The sequence below is a fragment of the Schizosaccharomyces japonicus genome (genome assembly GCF_000149845.2).
Source record: "Schizosaccharomyces japonicus yFS275 unplaced genomic scaffold supercont5.1, whole genome shotgun sequence".
Taxonomy (NCBI): domain Eukaryota; kingdom Fungi; phylum Ascomycota; class Schizosaccharomycetes; order Schizosaccharomycetales; family Schizosaccharomycetaceae; genus Schizosaccharomyces; species Schizosaccharomyces japonicus.
Window position 1 is genome coordinate 1506295 of NW_011627860.1, and position 15558 is coordinate 1521852.

The 15558-nt window shown below is 40.7% G+C and overlaps 8 protein-coding genes across 8 annotated transcripts; 5 read left to right on the forward strand and 3 right to left on the reverse strand.

Moving 5' to 3' along the window:
• Window positions 1-325: 325 nt before the first annotated feature.
• On the reverse strand, window positions 326-3426 carry SJAG_02807 (hypothetical protein). The gene is made up of 2 exons (XM_002173963.2): window positions 3122-3426; window positions 326-3079 (listed from the first exon to the last, which is right to left on the reverse strand). The coding sequence occupies exons 1-2, from the start codon at window positions 3277-3279 to the stop codon at window positions 403-405; spliced, it is 2835 nt and encodes a 944-aa protein (XP_002173999.1). The 5' UTR covers window positions 3280-3426; the 3' UTR covers window positions 326-402.
• Window positions 3427-3920: 494 nt separating this feature from the next.
• Window positions 3921-6531, forward strand: SJAG_02808 (serine/threonine protein kinase). The gene is made up of 12 exons (XM_002173964.2): window positions 3921-4200; window positions 4248-4348; window positions 4399-4433; window positions 4477-4633; window positions 4674-4772; window positions 4810-4954; window positions 5010-5159; window positions 5198-5308; window positions 5350-5572; window positions 5609-6143; window positions 6206-6283; window positions 6336-6531. Exons 1-12 carry the CDS (start codon window positions 4164-4166, stop codon window positions 6381-6383), a joined length of 1719 nt encoding a protein of 572 aa, XP_002174000.1. The 5' UTR covers window positions 3921-4163; the 3' UTR covers window positions 6384-6531.
• SJAG_02809 (inner membrane peptidase complex catalytic subunit 2) lies at window positions 6467-7384 on the forward strand. The gene is made up of 3 exons (XM_002173965.2): window positions 6467-6801; window positions 6848-6997; window positions 7049-7384. Exons 1-3 carry the CDS (start codon window positions 6563-6565, stop codon window positions 7200-7202), a joined length of 543 nt encoding a protein of 180 aa, XP_002174001.1. The 5' UTR covers window positions 6467-6562; the 3' UTR covers window positions 7203-7384.
• Window positions 7385-7407: 23 nt separating this feature from the next.
• SJAG_02810 (MBF transcription factor complex subunit Cdc10) lies at window positions 7408-10113 on the forward strand. Its single transcript, XM_002173966.2, has one exon. The coding sequence runs from the start codon at window positions 7694-7696 to the stop codon at window positions 9965-9967; it is 2274 nt and encodes a 757-aa protein (XP_002174002.1). The 5' UTR covers window positions 7408-7693; the 3' UTR covers window positions 9968-10113.
• SJAG_02811 (GARP complex subunit Vps52) lies at window positions 9944-11747 on the reverse strand. The gene has a single exon (XM_002173967.2). The coding sequence runs from the start codon at window positions 11539-11541 to the stop codon at window positions 10060-10062; it is 1482 nt and encodes a 493-aa protein (XP_002174003.1). The 5' UTR covers window positions 11542-11747; the 3' UTR covers window positions 9944-10059.
• SJAG_02812 (translation elongation factor eIF5A) lies at window positions 11746-12441 on the forward strand. Its single transcript, XM_002173968.2, has one exon. It carries the CDS (start codon window positions 11835-11837, stop codon window positions 12303-12305), a length of 471 nt encoding a protein of 156 aa, XP_002174004.1. The 5' UTR covers window positions 11746-11834; the 3' UTR covers window positions 12306-12441.
• A 167-nt stretch (window positions 12442-12608) lies between these two features.
• SJAG_02813 (RNA polymerase I upstream activation factor complex subunit Rrn7) lies at window positions 12609-14633 on the forward strand. The gene is made up of 2 exons (XM_002173969.2): window positions 12609-13005; window positions 13052-14633. The coding sequence occupies exons 1-2, from the start codon at window positions 12886-12888 to the stop codon at window positions 14528-14530; spliced, it is 1599 nt and encodes a 532-aa protein (XP_002174005.1). The 5' UTR covers window positions 12609-12885; the 3' UTR covers window positions 14531-14633.
• On the reverse strand, window positions 13917-15557 carry SJAG_02814 (spindle pole body protein Spc24). The gene is made up of 3 exons (XM_002173970.2): window positions 15087-15557; window positions 14716-15045; window positions 13917-14650 (listed from the first exon to the last, which is right to left on the reverse strand). The coding sequence occupies exons 1-3, from the start codon at window positions 15241-15243 to the stop codon at window positions 14544-14546; spliced, it is 594 nt and encodes a 197-aa protein (XP_002174006.1). The 5' UTR covers window positions 15244-15557; the 3' UTR covers window positions 13917-14543.
• Window position 15558: the final 1 nt, after the last annotated feature.

The following is a 15558-nucleotide window of genomic DNA, read 5'->3' on the forward strand; positions in this document are numbered from 1 at the left end:
GTAGCTACATTATTGTTTGTTACATTACTTAGTAGAGTTCGGAACAATTGCAGCTCGAATTTTAAGATAAATTGTTATATTTGATCAGATATTACTGAAGCATAAGTTAATAAAAGTAAATAATTAAATTAAAAAAAAAAAAAAAAAAAAAAAAAAACTACGATCGTAAAAAGGTACACTGAATAATACTGCTTGTAAATAGACACAGTAAATAAAACATTTTTTTAAAGCTTGTTTGTTTTTTATGTTCATTTACCCAAACGAAGTCAAACACATTCAAACATATCGCACGCGAAACGTTGTTACTTACGAGACTCGTAGCTATTTGTATAAGGTTAAATCAAAACAAAGGGATAATAATTTCATTAAAAAATGTGGTTTCTATGCAGTCATAACTCATTATTATAGATACCCCATTTGCTTCTTGTATTGCTCGATTTCCGCTTGAGTCAAACGATCCTGTGAAGACCAGTCAGCAGATGAACTACGAGGACGAAAGCGAGATCTGGGTCGGTCCTTTGAATTAAAAAGTTCCTCAATCTCCGGAGGTTTAATGGTTCCAAAAATTTTGTCCGGATCCAATTTTTGTTGGCGCCGAAGTTGTTCACGAAGTTCAGGTGATTCTGCCCAAGATGGAAGGTTCAACTTTTGCTTTCGCTTCTGTTCATCATCGTCACTGCTGTCTGAGTAGTCACTATCAATCTCTGGAAGTTCAATTGCTTCACTGGGAATAAGAGGAGACGTCGATTCGGCAGGTGAACGATGATGCTTACCAGAAGAGCCGGTGTGTTTTGAACCAAAAGAGCGTATGTTTGCTTCCGGGGTTTTTAATAAATGATTATTAGAACCATTATTATCGTGCGAGGAGCGTTTCTTTGCATTTCGTAAAACGCTTTGTGCAAGAAGAGAAGATGATCCAAGATGCATGTTCACCTTACTGTGATAGTTTGACAATTGTGCGTTTGTGGTATGCTTTGCTTCCTGGTTCTCATAGATTTTTTGAAGCTTTGGGGCGCCAACGCTACCGCCAGCAGGTAAAGCCCGAGATGCCAACGAGTTGTCAGACCCTGTCTTCTTCAGTGTACCGTTATGCAAACCAATTGACTTGTCTTCTGGCAGTTCGCGTGTAGGTGCTCCCGAATATTTTGAAGCAACACGGGTTAAATTGGGTTTCAAGACCAGCTTGGATTTACCAATATCATCGGTCATCATTTTTCTTTTTCGCAAAGCTTCTTCAGCACGCTTGCTTAATTTAGATTGCCAAGATGATGTTGTATTAGAAACAGACGTAGTAATACGAGATGGGGCATCCGATTTAGCGTCTTCAGGATGCTTTCCCGTATGATCCTTCCCCGAACGTGCCTTAGATTCGTGTTTAAAAGATGCAGATGAGGATGCCGTGGAATGATCTTTACCGTCACGCAATTTTGCTGCTTTTGTTGACGACAGCGTTTTCATTTGTCGACTAGGAAGCGTTCGACGAACAGTTGATTCATTTTGGTGTGTGCTCGCATCATTCGTTTCTGCAGCAATAGACGTACTCATGCTTTCAACCGGTTGGTGTTGTTGATTATTCTGTAGCGAAGACGTAGGCTTCGCTTTACGCTTCTCATTGTTGCCCAACTCACGCTGAGATGCCGTTGCAATACGAATAGCCACGGGTTTGGAAGAGTTTGAGGTCATACGGGAAACAGGTTTTCGTAAGTCATAACGAGAGAGTAAACCGGCCTCTGAGACAGTTGAAGATGGTCGAGCAGCAGATTCATCGGCAGACTTGCTCTTTGCTGCGTTCTCTAATCGCTCAGTTAATGCTGTGGTATTTTTCTCTTGAGTTTTGCCAGAAGATGACTTTGCTGGAGACGAGGAAGACGATTCGTTCGTATCTTCATCGGCAAAGGGATTCGAGTTTTTCTTGCCACGTATCTTTAAACGTTGATGCGTTTGTTGTGTGGATAATTTCGAGTAGGTAGGCATAACTGGTATCTTGGGAAGTTCATTAATAACCGTAGTGTGACGTTCTGGACTACGAGACACTTGAGACGGCGTAAGTGATCCCATCTTCTGTTTCGCAAGTTGGAAATCCTTGGCAGCAGAATTTCTGACGGCATTTAAAACTGCATCAACGGGAGCTGATATCTTTGGCGTCAATGGTGCATGTGAAGTCTTTCGGTTAGTCAATGCACCTAATACGCGTGTCCGTTCACTACGAGGCGTGGTTATCGTAGTTGTTTGGCGACGAACAGGGGAGGTTCGGTCTTGCTTAGTAGGTGATGATAACATTCGTTTCATGAAAGGCCGAGTTACATGAGATGTTCTAGCACTGCTAGACGATAATTCGTCCTTAACATTTGCAGAAGTCAAATCCGCAACGGCGGCAATGGTTTCTGGATCTGCCTCGATGTCTTGAGGTTTATGAGTAACAGTACGCTTGTTTTCCTTCAAACTTTTGCTCTCATCCTCATCCTCCAAAAGCACTTCCGATTTCCGCTTTGCCGGTAATCTTATTTTGTTGAATTTTTCAATCAATGGCTTTACGATGCCCCTCTTAGCACCTAAAATCTTATCGGAAAAGAGATGACGGCTCACAGGTGATTTTGGTGCTTTTTCTTTCTTGACCTTGACTTCGTCAGCACTGTCGTGACTTTTTTCCTTAAAAAGTTGTAGCTCATTTCCCTTTGAAGTGGTCGAATTGTCCTTTGCGTCATCTTTTTCAGCTGATGTCGATTCTTGCTTCGTCAATTGTTTCACTAGAGTTACTGAATCTTCAGACAGAGCAGACTCTCTCTTCACTTCTTCCTCTTCCTCTTCCTTCTCATGTTCCTTCGCATGCTGAGCTGCACCGTTGTCGATGATGTCTAGTAAAGAGTCTGATGAATCGTGAACTTGATGATTCTTCAAAGCTGCTGGATCCGACGGAACAAGCATGTGTTCCTCACTTTCTACACTCTCATCTTGTTGCTGAAAAGACGCGAGGAGCTGTTTCGGGGTAGGAAGCATACATCTTCTGACAGGACTCAGTGCAGGAGTTCCATACTTCGCTTTGAAGCGACTAGGAGTTTTCACTAATGAATAGAAATCTCTGATTTTGTTAATGAACGGTAAAGGAGTCTCCGTTGCTTACGTTTCAAATTGCAATTTAGATATTTCAGACATATGTTCATTTAGCCAATCCATAGTCTCTGAGACCAGGAAGGCAAATTCCTTGCCTTTTTCCTTTCGGATCTTTTCAGAATAACCTATTTCCTTCGTGACCCATGGCTCAGAACCCACAGAATTCATTCTGTATGAAACTTGGTAGGTTGTGGATGTTAGGCTCTACTAGGGTCCTGGCTAAATACACCTGACAGCAATAAACACGAAAACCTGAATAAATAAAACGGTAACACCTTATGGTTTGGACAACGGTTGTGTTGATTTGCAATGATATTTTTGAGACATTATGTTTTTTCTCCTTTTTTATTTTATTTTATTTACGTAATAATTTAATTATTTTTTAAATTGCACAAAAGTCTATTTATCATTTTCGTCTAAGTCCCATTTGTTAAAATTGTTTATGACATACAGTAGCCAATATTCGTTTTTTTTTGTACAGCATATATAGCTTGTCTTCAACATATTGTTTGTTCACATAATAAAATATCAAAGACCCGTGACCAAAGGAACTATTCCAAGAAATAATCATTGTCCAGAAATAGGCCCGTAAGTACCATAGATAGAATCATATTTTTCTATGCCTTGTCGTTCAGAGTAGCTAGATTTCGTTATCTTCTGCCAAGCCAAGAACTCGCTTCGCTTAATTAAATTTACAGTAAATTAAAACTATCAGTTTATTACTCTCATGTAATTCTTGTAGTTAAATTATACAAGCAAGTAATTTCGCTATGATCTCGTTAATAAAACCTGTGTTCTATAACGAGATCTTTTTCTTTCACACGCAATCACATTACTGTGTAACACAGCACAGCATGTCTTAAACTGAATTTCAATAAAAACAGTACTTATCTCAACCAGCGACTAATGTTACATCAGTCCTAACATTCAGTACTTGCAATTTCTAAATGCTTGGCGGGCCTGCTTTATACCCCTTTACCAGCTCCCCGTCCTTGACTAGGCATCCTCCAAAATCCCCAGAATTGACCTTTTCCAACTAAAATTGGTGCGTAATGGGGTCACCTAATAATCAAAAACAGCAGGAAATAAGTATGGTTTAAAATTTGTGTGCAAAAATCTAACAGTCGCGTTTTTAGGGAGCCCAAAGTTAAAAAACAAAAAAACACTTTGTCGGAATATACTACTATACGGACACTGCAAGTTTTCGGATAAAACTTGTCAGTTCCGTCATGATATTGTATGTTGCGCAGACTGGAGCGGCTCGAACCCATTCTAACTTCAATTCAGTCTTCACCGGCCAATTCGCCTAGTCTTTCTGCAACGTATGGAAAAACCATATACAAGAACCCTAAGCTCATCCGTTAGAAAAAAGAAATTGAATGCTGCTTCTGCATCTTTTCAACCCAACAAGTCCTTGTCGATTCAAAATGCGAACGCTCCTGTATTCGTTCCACGCAGTCGGGAGAGCAGTAGCATGAGTTTGCATTCGATGGGCTCGGTCTCCTCAAAAAACATTCCGAATGTACAACTGCTTCTTGCAATGCTCCACTACTAACGCACAGGCTCCTTCTGGTTCTTATATGACTTCTTCTCTTCTTGTGAACAGTCAGTATCCCGATGACCTCAGCTTGTTTTATAACCAGCAATCTCATTTTCAGCCTGTAAGACCTTTTCTTACAACGTTTTGCTAATCTGCAGACAAATTATCATCTTTACAATCCTCCGTTGCAACATCCGCCTATTTTGCAACCATACGAGCGACTGACAAATGACTTGTTCATTGATAGCAAGCTTCGTGAAAGTATTCAGAAAAAGTGCGAGGCCTCCCATCAAGTTGCTGCAGGTGTGTACAAACTACATGTTGCTATTCTAGGATTTGATCGCTAATAATTTATTAGCCCTGCCAACAGATGTCGCGATTTATAAATCCCTTGTTCCACTAAATACGAAACTGGATCGCTTCAAACACAATTTAGGGTATCCCTGTTGGACATACAAAGCGATATCTACTCTCGACAATTTGACCTACACTCTTCAACGAGTACAAAGTACGGTTTCAATAATTATAATGACGCTAACAATTGAGACTGCAATGTACAATGTTCCAAAGTTCTTCTTGAAAAATGGCGTTCCTTATTGCATCCTAACGTTATAAGCATTCATGACGTTTTCAGCACTAATACTTTCAACGATTCTTGTGAGTTGTACGCTGTTGAAAATTTATACTAACATTTGCAGCGCTGATGTTCGTGTACGATTATTACCCTTGTTCCCGTTCGCTTCATCAATTGTACTTCAGCACACAAAACTCTGGAGGAAAAACAAGCATTGATGATTTGAACGAAAAAACGCTTTGGTTTTTTATGTGTCAAACTGCTTCTGCGCTTCATTATTTACACAATCACGGACTTTCTCCATCTGGTATTTCCTTGTCAAGAGTTCTCGTTGACTCGAATAATCGGTAAGCATGTCGTTAACTTCACGACTAACTTAATAGTATACGGTTAAGCAGCTGTGCGACCAAAAGTCTTCTGCAGTCTGATACTCTGTCAATTGAAGAATCTAAGAATGATGACATAAAGTCATTCGGAAAAATGATGGTTGCTCTTTGTACTGGGAATGTTGATGAAGATTTGACGACTGCCGCAACGAACATTCGCAAAAACTATTCACATGATTTTTGGAAGGCCATTATATTTTTAATATCAGAGACACATGAGAACAAGGATATGACTAACTTTATGAACCTCATTGCCCCACAACTTATGCAAATTGTAAATAACTCTTTTGCAAAGACTCAAAAAACGGAGGCTTGCTTGTCGGGATTAATGGAGCACAACCGTATTGTGCGGATTCTTTTCAAGCTTATTCATGTTTTAGAAAATCCCAATGCCGCTGTAAATCCCCGGTCATTGACGAAGGAAAAACGCGTCCAACTCTCCCAGCTTTTCCGCGATTTCGTTTTCCATCAAGTTGATGAGAGCGGAAGCCCTGTTCTTGATCTGCAACATGTTTTGACTTGTTTATCCAAGGTATGCAAAACTATGAATGAAAAGCTAGTATTGTCAGCGAACAAATATACTAACGCGAACAGCTGGTTGCCGGTTCCAATAAACGTATCGTGCTCGTTTCAAGAGATGAGAGGGAATTCACACCCATTTCCTATGATGAAGTAAGTTACTTTTAATTCTGCAACTCGTTTCACCCTTTCTAACGCACACTAGCTCAAAACATGTATAGAATCGGCCTTCCAAGCCCAATTACATAGTTAATTAAAAAAAGAAAAAAAAAAAATTCTAAAAACTGTAGAACGTCCTTCAAACCAGTATTATCACTTCGTTCGTAGTAGAATTATTGGTGTATGACACAAAGCATCAAGTTTAATATTTTCATGAATCGGCACATTTAAGAGGTGGGTGTTTATACTTGATTACTGAGATTGAGGTCCACAATGGCATGGACGTTTTCCTTTTCGCAAGGATTTCGTACGTGGACGCACAGAGTTCTTCGCATTGGATTATGGATTCCGGTATATTTCTTTGTAGACCATAACTTGTACAGTGTCTCGTCTGTTAAAGGAAGATCAATGAAACCCACTTTGAACCCGGAAACCAACTTACTAAGGGAGGATGTTGTTCTGTTGAACAAATGGAATTCCAATTATCGTCGCGGCGACATTGTTACTGTGCTGTGAGTACAAGTTTACAAAAGGAGAGCTAAACTAATCTTTCAATAGCTCCCCATTGAATCCCAAACTTACAATGGTAAAGAGAATTGTTGCAATTGAAAATGACATTGTTTGTACACGTAAACCACATACTAAAAAGACGACAACTATACCAAAAGGACATGTCTGGATTGAAGGAGACGAACAATTTCACTCAGTGTATGGATTTAAGCAACTCATAACATTCAGAGTTTACTAACTAACGGATAGTGACAGTAACAGCTTTGGACCTGTCCCCACTGGATTAATCACAGGAAAAGTTGTCTGGATTTTGTATCCATTTAAGAGATTCGGATCAACTGAAATTCATGATATTAAGGAAGTTTCTTCCTCTAGAATAAAAACTAGCAGCCATGATAAATGACATATTCAAATTTAAGATGAGTTGATGGATTGTATAAAACTGTGATATATTGTTCTAATAAAATCCAGTCAATTTCATTTATTAGAAATCAATTAACCGATAATTATAAAACAATGTCAATAAAATACTAAAAATCCAGGAAAAATCAACAAAATAATCCAAAAACTTAAATCTTTCCTAAGGATTTGTTTACCTATTTTTAAAAAAATAATCGAGTATCCTATAATTCTTTATTTTAATGCCACCTTTCAATCGCCCTGTTAGTTCCACCACCACGCTCTCCGCCATTTAATATACCGCGTAACCTCGGTATGTGTACGTGTCACATACCATCAGGTCCACCCTACGCCAATATCTTAAAGGTCATTGTTTCGTGTTTTTGTTCTAAACACGTACATACTAATAAACACAGAGGCACAATTCCAAAATAAACAAATTGGAACGAATCCTTTGTTTTTCGCGTGTTCTTTCGTAACGAAACGAGCCTTTCAATGGACCCGTCAACTGAATCGATGACCCAGAATACAGAAGAACGCGCTAGACTACACGGCCAACAAGTGCAGAATTCCTTAAAATATGATTCATTAATGGGAAATTCGGTGAATAAACGCGTCTTAGAAAGAGATATTGATCAGCAAAGACTAAGTCTATTTTCACAGTCGCAAAAAGACGGAAGTTTGCTTAATCTGTACAGTGTGAGCTATTCTGGTCAGCCTTACATTGAGCTATTCTATCATGGAAAACGCGTCCTTCGTCGTTGTAGCGACTCTTATGTAAATCTATCTCATGTACTGCAACTCATTGGATCTTCACCCATGCAAATCGCCCGAGAATTGGATCCTATAATTGCTGCTGGGGACTTTGAAAATGTGGATGGGAGAGATGCTGAACTGAATGGAGTGTGGGTTCCTCTTTCACGCATCGGGAACATTTGTGAGAAACACGGACTAACTGAGACATTGAAACCTTTGCTTTCATTCAACACGAACGCACTTCCAAACAATAATCAAACCACCTCTGGGATACAGCAGAGCCAAAGCAACCCAGACAACACGAATATCTCTTCGTCCTTTTCGCGCCCCAAACTTCCTGCGTACAATGATGAAAACAAATTGGTCACTACCCGTGTACGTGAAAACACTAACGATACCCCTAATGCTTTTGGCCCGCTAGCTGCCCCAGAGTCTAATGACATTGACGAATCCATGGAGCCCTCCGCCAAGAAACAGAAATCCACTTCTGGCAATGGCACCAGCTTAAACAGTGGAAACCTTAACTCTTACAACTTAGGTAAACTCGGTCCGTCGAACACGAAGTCGGAAAATAATAACGGGACAACTGTCCCAGTGCTGAATCCTGCACTCTCTTTTACCAATATCATTCCAAGCTTACCCCCGCTACAACAGAACTCAACACAGGACTTTGCTGCTTCTCGTGATGTTCTTACCTCTATTTTTCTTGATTCCGCTCAAGAAAATGCCGTTTATTTACAAGCAAAAGTTTCCAAAGCTCTGAACATGGATGTGCCCATTGATGAATTGGGAAACACCGCTCTTCATTGGGCTGCGGCTTTGGCTCGAATTCCTCTTATTGAAGTACTTGTACGTAATGGTGCCAATCCGCTGCGCGGAAACTATTCGGGCGAAACGGCCCTTCACCGAGCTGTACTTGTCACAAATCATTTTAACCAATCCTCATTTCATGAGCTTCTTGACCTCTTGTACTCTTCCTTAATAGCAGTGGATCATTCAGGTCGAACTGTTTTGCACCACATCTGTCTCACCGGGGCCGTTAAGGGACGTGGTTCTGCCTCTCGTTACTATCTAGAGACCTTTCTTCAATGGTCCTTCAAATTCTCATGCAATTCTAAAAACTTCACATTGTCAAGTTTCGTTGAGAATTTTTTGAATTATCAAGACAAAAATGGAGATACAGCTCTCAACATCTGCGCTCGCATCGGCAACAAAGCAATGGTTCATATACTTATGCAAGCAGGTGCCTCTATTGCTATCTCCAATCGTGCCGGCTTAAGTGCTAAAGACTACGGTATCTTCGGCGATCAACCTATTCCTGTTCAAAATGCCAGTGTACACGATCTAATCTCCCGTGAAAATGAAACAAACAAGGGTAACGTGGATACTTTACCGGTACAAAACAAGAGTCAAGAAATTGTTTCCTCAGTTACGGAAGTAATTACTTCTCTCGATCGTGACTTTCAGGACGAAATGGCCGCTAAACAGTCAATGGTTGACTCTACTTATGCACAACTTCGTGAGGCAACCAAACGTTTGGCAGACCTCCGCCAGCAGCTCGATCGTTCGAGGAGACAAGCCGATTTGTTATCAGAGTTACGACAGCGGAGCAAAAACTTGGAACTGTCTATACAGGAACAAAAATCCGAGCTTGCGCGCATCGGAGAAGGAAGCCATGTTGGCTTTAATTCTTTCTCTTCGTCTGGTATGCCTATAGCTATTGACGAAGATCCTAGCAAAATGTCGGTCGAGGAGCTGCAACGTTTCATTTACGCCTACGAAAAGAACGAACAATTACTCAACCGCTTATCTAATGAACTTTGGCAAAGAAACAGCGACATAAAGTCCAAATGCCGACGTGTCGTCTCTTTGTGCACAGGCGTTGAAGAAGAGCGCGTCGACTCATTACTCGAAAGCTTATTACAAGCTGTCGAAAGCGACGGGCAACCTGGTGAAGTTGATATGGGACGAGTTGCAGGATTTCTTAGGGTCGTTAAAGAACATCAAACGTAGTTTATTTTCCCTTTTTTATGTGGTTATGTGCTAATTCGTTGTAAATTTTGTTATAAAAAGGAATTAAAGCATAAATATGAATACTATAATTATCATGTAGACGTATTAGTCGTCGAAGTATCTAACTCATCAAAATACTTTTTCTGCTCAGCTGCGAGTCTTCCTGGAGCTCCACTTAGTACTGCAGATACCAAAGTGTAGTTGTTTGAAAGGAATCGAGCTCTATGATGTTGATCTGAAATCGTGTTGCTCAATTTCGTTAAAGTTGTAACAAATTCTTGAACTACACGAGCCACACTTCGTTCCACTGGCTCGTCTTCCCGTGATTGAGCACAAAGTGAAGACAAACTGTGGATTAACTCGGCTACCTTTTGTGAAAGAGGATGTGGTCGAACACTTGAATCATCAGTCCTGATCGTAAGACTAGTCTTGTGAATTGACTGCGAATGCAAGTCCATGATAGCTTGAAATCGTGGCCAAAGCATCAAGAGCATTGAATTTAAATGGGGTTCCAACACCGGAACAAGTTTTTTCTGGGATTCAAGTGCAAGTCCTTGGGTAAACCGAATACAAATGAGAACGCCCAAACAATCCTGAGATGCATGAATAAGGTCATGAAGGTAGTGATTACATACAGAGAAAGCAGGCTCAAAGATTTGATTGAACACAGTAGTGCGCTCTTCACCAGAGAGAGAGAAGTACTCCATCAGAAAACTGTACTCAGAGCTGGCATTTTCCGTAAGTACTAATTCTAAAGAAGAAAAAACCCTTTCCAAATGAATGTGTTGCGTGTTAAGTCTGGGTAGCTGAGCGACTGTAATGATTGAATTTAAATTCTCGTTGGAACGGAGACCAAGAGAGAAATTTTGCTGCACAGTTAATGCAGATGTCCGTGTAAGAGAAAAGAAACCCCGTTTATCGTCTTCAACTTTAATAATTTCTCCCTTTTGAACGTGAAGCTGCTCTAAAAACTTGCAGTATTGTTCCAAATGATAGGAATAGCACCAACGCATAGTGTTCACATAAGCCTGTTGCAACTCGAGTGCCAGTTCCTTGTTGTATTGGAAACAGAATGCATAGAACGGTGCTTTTGAAGTGAAATGACCTTGCTGTAAGCCATTGATATCAACGAGAGCTCGTCGGAAAGCACGGATAGATGCGACAATGTAGTTACGAATTCGTTCTATAGCTTTGTCTCGGAGCATTTCGACAAATTTCCCCTGCTTTTCATTTTGTGCACCAGCTGCGAGTAACGTTGATAATTGATCTAGAGACAAGAGCCACTCTGGGGCGTCCATGTCACCGGAACAGATACTGCGAATGAGAGGAGGAGGGACAACTGAGTTGTCGATTTCACCAACTAACTTTGCTTGCGCAGCTTCCATATTCTTCAATTTTACTTGAATCCTCCGTGACCGGTCGCTAATCATGCTCATATCCTTGGAAGCAATGTCCAAATTTCGTTGAAAGTTCGTCAACGCTTCCTCCACACGTTCAACTATTGTTTCTAGAGATTGCGTTTCACAGACATCCTGCGACCGATCAATGCATGTTCCTTCACTACCTTCCGCCATTCAGTTCCTGGATGTCGCAGAAACCGGTAAGATGTTTTACCAATACAGGAAAGCCAATGACAAATGACAATTCGTTTGTAGCAGCCGAATGGTGAATCCCAATGGGCCCTTCTGGCTACCTCCCATCTTCCTAACCTCGCTAGGACCAAAAACCCCAATTCCGAACACCTAGGTTATTCAAATAACCTAAACTCACAAAAATCGTGTCATTTGTTTAGGGTAGGGCAAAAACAGCAGTCACAACAGAACAAGTTGCGATTCGATGCGCTTGTTTCTGGCCAGAGCGTATCATAATGGCTGAAGAACACCACGATTTCGAGAGCGGCTCGGCTAACGCCTCCGCTACCTTCCCTATGCAATGTTCTGCCTTGCGTAAGAACGGTCACGTCGTCATTAAGGGTCGCCCCTGTAAGATTGTCGACATGTCTACCTCTAAGACCGGTAAGCACGGTCATGCTAAGGTCCACATTGTCGCTCTCGACATCTTCAATAGCCGTAAGATGGAGGATATCTGCCCCTCTACCCACAACCTTGAGGTCCCTGTCGTCAAGCGTGACGAGTACACTCTCATTGATGTCCAAGACGGTTACCTTACCCTCATGACTGCCGATGGCAGCACCAAGGACGATGTTCGTCTCCCTGAGGGCGAGCTCGGCCAACAAATTGAGGAGGGCTTTGACGAGGGCAGAGAGCTCATCATCACCGTCGTTTCCGCTATGGGTGAGGAGTGCGCTCTCGGTGTCCGTGACGCCCCTAACCAATAAACGGATTCCGTAATGTGATTGTCTTGTGCGTAAACGCACGGTCATGCTTATAACGTGCTTGACATGACATTCCTTTCGGTCTTTTTGAAATAAAATATACCCGACCGTTGAAATAAATGGTGTTTGGACGTTTAAATTGTTGTATTTTGTGAAACCAGTGTAGCGCGCGTGTGTCGCAAACTTTTTCGGCTATTTTTTGATTGGTAGATATTTGCGACGTCGGCCGACACTAGTAGCGACATTAAGCGAGAGAATTTGTGTCCACGTGACCTGTCGTGGGCCGCGGGGTCGCTGAGACGGCATCTGTCGTCTCCCAACGACAAGAATTCTTTGATTTGTGATTCAGTGGAATTGATCGTGAATCTGCAATGATTTCATTTCAATTTTGAGGGTTCTGTACAGATCATTCAAAAAGATTTGGATTTTGCTGATTTTTGCTCATTTTACGCGTTTTTTTATTAAATTTACTCAGTTTACTATATTTCACACATAAAAACCATTATTCTGTCGTTATCAAAGGACTTTTGGTGTTTCGTATCAGTTTTTTGAGAATATCCGAACATATTTAGCCGTTTCAATTATGAACGGCGCAAATAGTCCTTGGTTCAAAGGAAAACCATGCCAAGTAAACAACTGCAAGAGCGTTTGGTACTTCACTAATTCTGGTCAAACATTCTGTCGTAGAGGACATGCACAAGAGGTTTGTTCTCCTTTTGTTCGGCCGTTTCTTGTCTAACCAAAATCAGGGTTTAATTGAAATTGCTGAAGATGACGAGCCGGGCTCTTTAGCTGCACCCACCAGACGTAGAAAGGCTGTCGCAAACAATTTGGAAAGCGCCCCAACGTCTTTTGTACTTTACGGTACAGAGGGAAAAGTTTTGTTTTTGAAGGTAATGCAACACATTCTTCAACTTCAAACACATGCGTTGGTAAACGAACTTGGAGTAGATCAGCGTTGTGAAGCAGTCATACGTTCTTTGTGGGCAGTAATTGTTTCTAATGTATTCAAAAGCTCTGCCTTTCATCAAAACCTGGCCGAGGCTATTAACGAGACTGTACAGCAACAACCCAATAGTGAAGAGGACTCTGACTTGGAAGACTTTGAGCACCTACCCTCTTCTGAACAACAAGACGAAGTTAAGGTTGACAAGGAAATGGAATGGCCAAAACTGATTCATAGCTTGGCTCTAATACAGATTGGATGTTTATTACTTCGACTTCCTGTCACCACCTCTGATATTCAGTATTGGACATCGACAAACAAAATCCCATATATGCAAGCATATAATCTTTTACCAAATACTCTACGGATACGGCTTCATGTCGGCTATGTCCGACAAATTACTCCAAAAGTGCAACCTTCAACAGAACGTATTCATGAATCTGTGGGGTTAATGATACGGTTCTTCTCTGAGAAGATTTCTCTTTTAATTCCTTCCTTGAATACTCCACTCATTCTACAATCTTACCTGAAACGCCTTGTCCTTCCACCCGAACTCCTATTACCGACCCTTCGGCTTCGAAATGTTTTTCACTTGGACCTGAGTTATCACCAATATACAAACTCGGAAACTGGTTATAAACGCTTACATCCTCACAAATCACCCGAAGTTTTGCTAATGGCTTGTTTAATCATCATTCTAAATATGTGCTACGGCTTATCCTATTCCCAAGGAAAACCGAATTCCAATATGGATGCTTCTATAGTTTTGCCGAATTGGGATCGGTGGTTGCGCAGCCATCAAACCAAAAAGACTCCAGCCTTAGAGGAATCTTCGGATTTCGTCGAAAGAGACATACTCAAAATGGATGCAAAGGATCTCGATAATTATCTGGATTGGTTCGAAAACACGTGGGTTGTAGATGAAAACCCAAATAATATACCATCTGGTTTATTACAGTTGTTTCCTTTGCAGTCAAAGGACACCGATACACACATGCAAAATAGCGAAGCAGAAAGTGTAGCTCACTCAGATGATTTGTATCAGCTGCAAGAAAAACAAAGTGCTTTTAACACTTGCCAGACTTTCAAAAGCAGAGGAAAGGACAATAGTACTGCTGCTGGTCAGCTTTACGTACCATTAACAGCAAGTAAAAAAATGCACTTAGATACCGCTAATGGAATATTCTCTGCAGCAGCTAATGTCCTCAGAATTGAATCACATCAGGTGTATTTGGCAGTTCGTTCTCTGGAGAAAAAGCTGAAAGATTTTGCTGACTTGTAAGATCATTGGTATATTATGATTCTGTGTTTTGTTCATATAGTAATTCCCATAACCGATTAGAGTAGAAAAATGGATCATTCTTTTGTGTAATCTGGACAACACTAATTTTTTTATCCGTATCTGTGTGAAGTGTTAGTATAGCTTCTATTATGTTTGCTTTTCAATATTTTCGTTCTCGCACATACGGATAATTGCTTTACGGCCACCAGTTGTTTCATCCTCCATTAGTTCAATGCCGAGAGATCTATAACACTGTAATTTCAAGAGCGTTGCATCATCTTCTGAGGCCTCCTGTGATTTTTTTGGCGTCTCTTCCAACTCGAGTAATTGCGTCTTGATATTTTGCAGGGTGGATTCCAAACTCATGATTTCCGTTTCCGTATCATTAATCGCTTTCGCTAATTGGAAACGGCGGCGATCTAAAGAAACGACTGCTTTCTCGTGGTCATTTTCTCTGCTCGAATTCTCTAATGAAACAAGAGTTTGAGCAGAAACTTCTAACTTCCGCGATAGTGCTAAATCATTTAGTAAAGGATAAATGAATGTTTAAACGAACCTTTTAAAAGGCTCACTGAATCCTGTAATTGTTGCTGCCGATGCTTTGAAATTTCTTCTTTAGCAATCTGTATATGAGCAAGTGATTTAAGGTCCGGTCCTATTTGAAATCCGGCTAATGTTGACTGTATTAACTCGATTGGATTATCTGTTTCCATTGTTGCTGAAGTTACTTCAAATGCAAAACTACACAGAACTTTGTTTGTGAATGACTCTTTGAACGACAGTAATACGTTCTTAATCAAGAGTACATAAGCATTTTCTCCTTTAGATAAGAGGTTTCGCTTTCTTTTCTTCTAATCTTAACAGAATGAAGTAATACAGGTTTGATGCGGTTACTTAACACTAGTACTTGCCCGAATACTCTCTTCGTTAATACCAAGAAACGCTCATAAGCAAAAGGTCAAGATTACTAGAATACAAAGTGAATTATTAAACTATTCCTACATTCCAATGTCCCTTTATTTGAAAAT